Here is a 6,609-nt window from a genome sequence, read left to right as displayed (position 1 = left end):
GCACCGAGCCATCAGACATCTTGAGAAAGGAAGAGTGGTTATATTTGGTGGAATTGGCTTTGGCACTGGAAATCCACTATTCTCAACTGACATAGCTGCAGCTCTTAGAGCTTCAGAGCGTATTTTTCTAACTTACCGTTTTTATTATTTCAATTACCTTTTGTTTTGTCCCTCATAAGCAACACTTGTATCTTTGCTTTTGTTTTTTGTACTCTGCAGTAAATGCTGAAGCTGTTCTCAAGGGTACCAATGTAGATGGTGTATATGACTGCAACTCCAGAGACAACAATTTCACTTTTGAGCACATTTCCTTCAGGGAGCTGGTATCAAGAGGAGTCACTCCTATGGACATGACAGCACTGACATTCTGTGAGGAAAATGCTATTCCTGGTTAGTATATTTTGGTCTACTTTGTAGGTTTTGGTGCCTGAATTTTATTATTGTGAAGACAATACATTGCTATCGTGATATACTTGTCTGTGCCTTAATTGTTACTCTCTCCATATAACATTGATTTATGGAATGGAGGGAGTAATAGTTACTGAAGCAGCATAAAGTGGAGCTTTCATTTCATTAAATATATTTGATAATATTTTCCCCCCATTTACTTGCACAGTTGTGGTTTTCAATATATTGGAGCCTGGGAACATATCAAAGGCTTTGTGTGGAGAACAAGTTGGAACACTAGTTGACCAAACTGGAGCAATAAGCTAACATTAATTCAACCAAATTCAGTTATATTAGTTAGCAAACTGGAGCCGTTAAGTTGAGCACTGTGATGGATGCCTCGAGAAGAAAATATAAAAAAAGACCCAACAGTTTCAGAGTGCATGGTGCAATCAATGAAAACTGTGTTTTGGAGCTGAAATCTCAAATTCCCTATCCCTAGGATTTGAGGTGGTGTTGTATTTAAGTATGTATTTCTGTAGGAAAAAAAGAAAAGAAAAGAAAAAACAATGCTTGTGTATATCATAATATCATTCCTAGATGAATTGTACTGTAGTATAGTAGTAGTAGTAATAGTAGTAGGCTTCCTTTGTTAATAAATGTAAACATATTTGGAGTAATTTAATTCAAAATCCAACTTTATTATTTGCAAGTCATTATGGATGGTAAAATCTTTAGTCCAAAGTATTAGCATAGAAATATTATGTTTAATAATTTGGGTACTCATTAGTTGTAATTTGAAAGTTATGTGATATCTGAGCATGTCTGCCTTCATGATAGCTCATTATAACACTGCATGACTTCGAAGTTGCATATGAAAGATTAAAAATAGTTTTGATGAAGTTGCATCTAAACTTAAATGATCGTAGGAATTTAACTTGGTAGTTCCAATAAAGAAGTACTGAAAGAAACATAGTTTTTTTTTTTTTTTTGTTTACCCAAACGGTATCCCCCAACCCGACAGGTTAAGGACTAATCCGTCATAGATCTGAGCTCCATTTAAGGATCTCAGATCAACCAAACATAGTTAATGAATCAATATCTCCTAATTGCACAAAAACCCAATGCATTCCACCATTTTTAATCGTTATGTCTAAAAAACTACATATGCAAAATTAATGGTAAAGGCCAAACTCATTTTTTAACAATGGAATTCCACAAAGCTCTCAAATTTTACAAAGAACACTTAAATTAACACCAATAAACAAGGTGCAGTGAGACAATGAGACAATGCCACAGGAAGAGAAGCAGAGAAATTTACTTACTTAAACTATTAATTCTACAATGACATCAATTATATATACCAAGTATTAAAAAGTGCTCTTAACACTTAAGCTAGACCATCTTCAGTGGTGGGAATGGAAGGTGAAAGTGAATTCCTTGATTCATCATAGTCCTCTCCAAGGGGTGATTGCTCCACCCTGATCTCTTCAATCATCTTTGCAACTTCTGCCATCGTTGGCCTCTTCTCCGGCTGCAGCGCCACACAAGCCAACCCAACATGCAGCATTGAAACAAGCTCCTCCTCAATGTTCTTGTACCTCAATAACTCCTGATCAAACACTTCACCGGTCCACTCTTCCTTCACGACCGACCGAACCCATTTAGGAAGATCCAAAGCAAGTTCTTCCTCGTCATCTGGGCCACCACGAGGGCGAGCAGGAGAAGGGTAAGCCGATGAGGGAGCCCTTCCAGTTAGGACTTCCAAAAGCAAGACACCAAAACTATACACATCAGCCTGCTGAGACAGCCTCTTTTGTTCGGCCTGTTCTGGAGCTCTGTACCCTCCCAACCTTGCAATGGCATGAACAGGGTTCAATAGAAGGGATAAACCAAAGTCTGAGATGCAAGCAACACCATTCTTGTCAAGAAGCACATTGGAAGATTTCACATTTCCATGAGGCACTTTGGCTGAACTATACTCTGCATGGATCCTAGCAAGGCCTCTAGCTGCTCCTAACACCAAGCTTATTCTTGTGGTCCAATCTAATGGAATTCTTCCAGGGCCACGGTTCCCTATTAGTATCCAATATCCAAAAGAATAATCAGAGCAAGACAATTAATTAGTAAGGATTGAATTCAATAGTGTTAGTCTTAAAGTTTCAACACTAATTAGTAAAAGATATGCAGCTTCTCATTTCTTGTATGTAACATACTCATGGTATCATGGTATATAGACAAACATAGATACTAATACTAAAATTGAATATCACTGAATTAGTTACCATGAAGAAGAGCATGGAGGCTTCCATTGGGGAGATAATCATAGACAAGAAGCTTCTCTTCCTTGGCATAGTAATATGCTCTGAGTCTAACAATGTTTGGATGCTTCAACCTCCCTATAACCTCCATGTATTGTTCAAATTCATGCCTTACACAAGGGTTTGTATCTTTAAGCCTTTTAACTGCAACAGTGCAACCATCATCAAGCACTGCCCTATACACAGTTCCCAAACTACCCTTCCCAAGCATCTCAGCAGAAGCTCTTAGCAGATCCTCAAGCTCAAACTGGTTCCTCCTATCAAAGAACACAAGCTTGCTTCCATCACTTCCACTAGTTCCATCACTATCACCACCACCATTAACAACAACACCATTTGCATAAACCTTCTTGTTCTTGTTCCTGTTCTTGTTCTTGTTCTTTTCACTGCCGTAGCCGCCGCTAGTACTACTTCCACTACTCTTCCTCTTACCACTCTCACTTCCAACATAGGAACCAGAATTGGACCCTCTTTCTCTTCCACAACATTGAGCAACAAGAAAAGATGTTACCACCACCAATGCAACACAATTCGCCAAAACAATGGCTACAATGGCACCAGGGCTTAACCCTTTATGATGGTGGTGTGGTGTTCCTGGCCTTGCAACCTCACTTGTTTGTGGCATTGAGCTTGGATTTGAAGGAACAGTTTGTCCCAAATCATCATCATGACCATCTTCACCACCATAATTAGGAGGAGAATTCTCATTGGCAAATGAACAAACAGGTAGTGGGCTTGCACCACATAGACCCTCATTTCCATAGAAGCTTTCAGCACCAAACTTCTTGAGCATTTGGTCAGGCAACTTTCCATATAACTCATTGTTGGTCATGTTGAGCTCACTGAGATTCTCCATGGAAGATGAGAAGTCAGGTATGAAGCCACTGAGCACATTGTCTTGAAGCCTCAGAGTAAGAAGCTTTGTCAAATTCAACAGTTCCTTTGGAACCTGATCCAAAATAATCTTAGCTTAGCCAAATGCAGCTACATTAATTATTTCTTACTTAATTACTTAACAAAGTCGCAATTAAGTTGTGCAAAAAAATATATAATTCAAAAAAGTAAAAATTTACGTGCAGTTTATTAATAATTAAAAGTTATTATACCATAATTTAGTCAAATATATTGAATTATTTAACTATTTTCAATCATCAAATTTTACATGAAAATATTGATAAATATTATTACTAAGGTTAAGTTGTGTTATTAGCGGCCAATGAGTTATAGTTCAAATGACATAGTCTCCCTATACTTAATTAAGAGGTTGCGGATTCGAGTTTCCTATCTTTGTAAAAAAAAAAAAAGTTGTGTTATTAGCATGCACCTTGCCACCGATGTTGTTGCCAGATAGGTCGAGGCGGAGGAGGCCGGTGACAGAAGATATCTCCGGTGGAATCTCGCCGGAGAGATCGTTGCCGGAGAGATAGAGAAGGATGAGGTTGGTGCAATTGGAGATCAAAGGTGCAATGGTGCCGTTTAAACGGTTGTCGTGAAGATCAAGGAAGCGAAGGTGAGTGAGGAAGGAGAGAGGTGTTAAGGGTCCTCTAAGGTTAAGGGAAGGTAGGGAGAGTGTGGTGACACGGTTGTTTGGGGAGCAAGAAACTCCGCGCCATGGCGCGGCCGAGGAGCAGGCGTCGGCGCCGGTCCAGTTAGGGAGGAGGTGGCCGTGGATGTCGGCTTGGAGGCGGAAGAGGGTGAGTGCATGTGTGTCATTGTGGTGGCTCAATGCTTGTTGTGGTGTAAGAACAATAATAATGGTGGTGATGATGGTGAAGAACAAGAGCTTGTTCATGATAATATGTTGTTCTTTGATCGTTTTGAGAATGTTTGCATTGATTGTTTGTGTTTGTGTTTTGATATTTGTTAAAAAGGAGGGAAGTGGAAGCAATAATAATAATAATAATGAGTGTGTTTTGCATTTAAAAGAAGTGAAAGTGTGTTCTTCTTTTTCTTTCTCTTCTTTAGAAAAATGTGTAGTAGCTTAGGGATTTTTTTTTGTCCACAATATTTTTTAATTGACAAGTCAAAAGAATTAAGAATAAATTATCATTTGTACCCATAAAAGATACAGATGTTGACAAATGTACCCATATAAAAATAAAACGACAATTATAATCACAGAAGATGGCTTCCGTGTGCCAAGAGTACCCGGACGTTTGTTACACAATTAGTTTGTTAGGGTATTCTTGGCACATGGAAACTATCTTCCGTAGGTACAATTGTCGTTTTATTCTTATATGGATACATTTGTCAGTGTTTGTATCTTTTATGGATACAAATGGTAATTTATTCTAGAACTAATTTGTCACCGATTTAAATTCTATTTAAGAATTTGTGACTAGCCAATGAATTATTATATACACAAGACAGAATTCAAATTTTCGATATTTATTTAAGTAAACGAGTGAATTTAACACTCGACCAACCATTATAACTTAGGGTTTTATTTATTTTGATATGTGCTCTCACTCTAAACTGTTTTCTTAATCGTCACAAATCCGACATATAACAACGGTTTTAAAAATAGTTACTACTTACCGATTTTTTTGTAGTCCAGCTCATGAATTATCTTGTTATTATGTAGAAAATTATGACCTAATAGTTAGATGCATTTTTCATTTATCTAATACTAGTTAGATGTAATTTTATCCCACCTAGTATTTTTCATGGTGATTAAAAAATAGTGTGACTCTTTTTTATAGTCATAATACTTATAAATATAACAATTAAACCCTAAATTGTTGTGTTTGTGAGAGAGAAAACTAGAAAAGGTTCCAATAATTATTACATGGGATGGTGATTAGGATAGAAGTAATATTAAACATGATGATTAAAGGTGGCAGCTAATTTTGGGATGGTGGTTGTGTGAATGATTGTTGTTGTCCACTCCTCTAAAGAAACAAGAATGATTTGTGTTCAGAGATTTTTGCTTTTTCTTTTTTCATGTTTTGTTCTGCAAAAAGTGGGAAAAGGAAGAAAAATGTTATGCTTTGCTTCTTGATCTTGGTGACCATGAGCTATGGTGTATGGTCCCTAATATTTTATAATATAGGGAGTGTCACTCACATAACATGCTCCTATGTTATAGGATTGAATAATTTAGTAGCAATAGAAAAGATTAATAATAAAAGAGTGAAATGAAAAGGAAAAAAATACAAAAATTTAAATTTAAATTTGGGTGAAATTATTGTTTGTTTTCTTGTTTTTTTCCTTTAATTTGATGTTTTCTTTTTTATAAGTCACTAAATACTCCACATTTTGTTATTTAGTAACATAAAATAATGGCCTAATGTTTATAGATTCAAGATCCTAGCTCATGAGCATTTGATTTGATGAAACACTTGATGCTAATGGAGGATATGAAACTGATTTTCATGCATGTATAGTTTTCAACAAAGGAAGCCTATTCCTATATTTACTTTCCGACAGTATTAGGTGTTAAGTGTTGTATTAATATTCAAAGGAATTTTTTGGTATCTATGAATTTTTTTTTGTCAAATTTATCTAAAAGTAAAGATAAAAAAAGTGAAATCTTTTTTTTTTATGTCTAAAATTTAGGTACGAATTTAATATTCAAACCGTATTTACATTGTGACTTTCAAATGATAATGTTTAGAGAAAATTTCACTTCCCTCTCTTAAGAGATGCTAAAATGACACCCCTTTCCTCTCTATTTATAAAATGTACATCCTTCTCCTTTATAACTTTTAAAATTTTTTTTCTTTAATCTATTTTAATTTTTTTGTGTTAACTAATGTTAACTTTATCCATTTTTCAAAAAAAAAATTTATTTTTTACAAAAATATCTTTTAACAAAAATTTTATTTTTTTATCATTAAATTTTGCTTACCAAAATATTTTTTTAATAAATTATTTTTTTATTAATTAAATTATATTTGTA

At 35.3% G+C, this 6,609-nt stretch overlaps 2 protein-coding genes across 2 annotated transcripts in view; one reads left to right on the top strand and one right to left on the bottom strand.

The window, feature by feature from the left end:
* LOC107626423 (uridylate kinase) overlaps nt 1-1,103 on the top strand; it is a gene marked incomplete in the record, with an annotated part of 3,811 nt that extends 2,708 nt beyond the window's left edge. Inside the window, 3 exon segments of the mRNA XM_016329304.2 lie at nt 1-119; nt 220-390; nt 617-1,103. Of these exon segments, the coding sequence (XP_016184790.1) occupies nt 1-119; nt 220-390; nt 617-714 (388 nt within the window).
* LOC107626421 (leucine-rich repeat receptor-like protein kinase PXC1) lies at nt 1,686-4,608 on the bottom strand. Its single transcript, XM_016329302.2, has 3 exons — nt 4,033-4,608; nt 2,673-3,657; nt 1,686-2,463 (listed from the first exon to the last, which is right to left on the bottom strand). Exons 1-3 carry the CDS (start codon nt 4,498-4,500, stop codon nt 1,778-1,780), a joined length of 2,139 nt encoding a protein of 712 aa, XP_016184788.1. The 5' UTR covers nt 4,501-4,608; the 3' UTR covers nt 1,686-1,777.

This window comes from Arachis ipaensis, chromosome B02 (assembly GCF_000816755.2).
Source record: "Arachis ipaensis cultivar K30076 chromosome B02, Araip1.1, whole genome shotgun sequence".
Classification (NCBI taxonomy): domain Eukaryota; kingdom Viridiplantae; phylum Streptophyta; class Magnoliopsida; order Fabales; family Fabaceae; genus Arachis; species Arachis ipaensis.
This window is presented reverse-complemented; position numbering and strand designations above follow the sequence as displayed.

Bases quoted from the DNA above. Each gene is read 5' to 3' on its own strand.
- LOC107626421 (XM_016329302.2), bottom strand. From the start codon at position 4,500: ATGAACAAGCTCTTGTTCTTCACCATCATCACCACCATTATTATTGTT. The intron at 3,658-4,032 runs GTGCATGCTAAT...ATTTTGGATCAG, and splicing joins GCAACAACATCGGTGGCAAG to GTTCCAAAGGAACTGTTGAA. The intron at 2,464-2,672 runs GTAACTAATTCA...GGATACTAATAG, and splicing joins CCTCCATGCTCTTCTTCATG to GGAACCGTGGCCCTGGAAGA.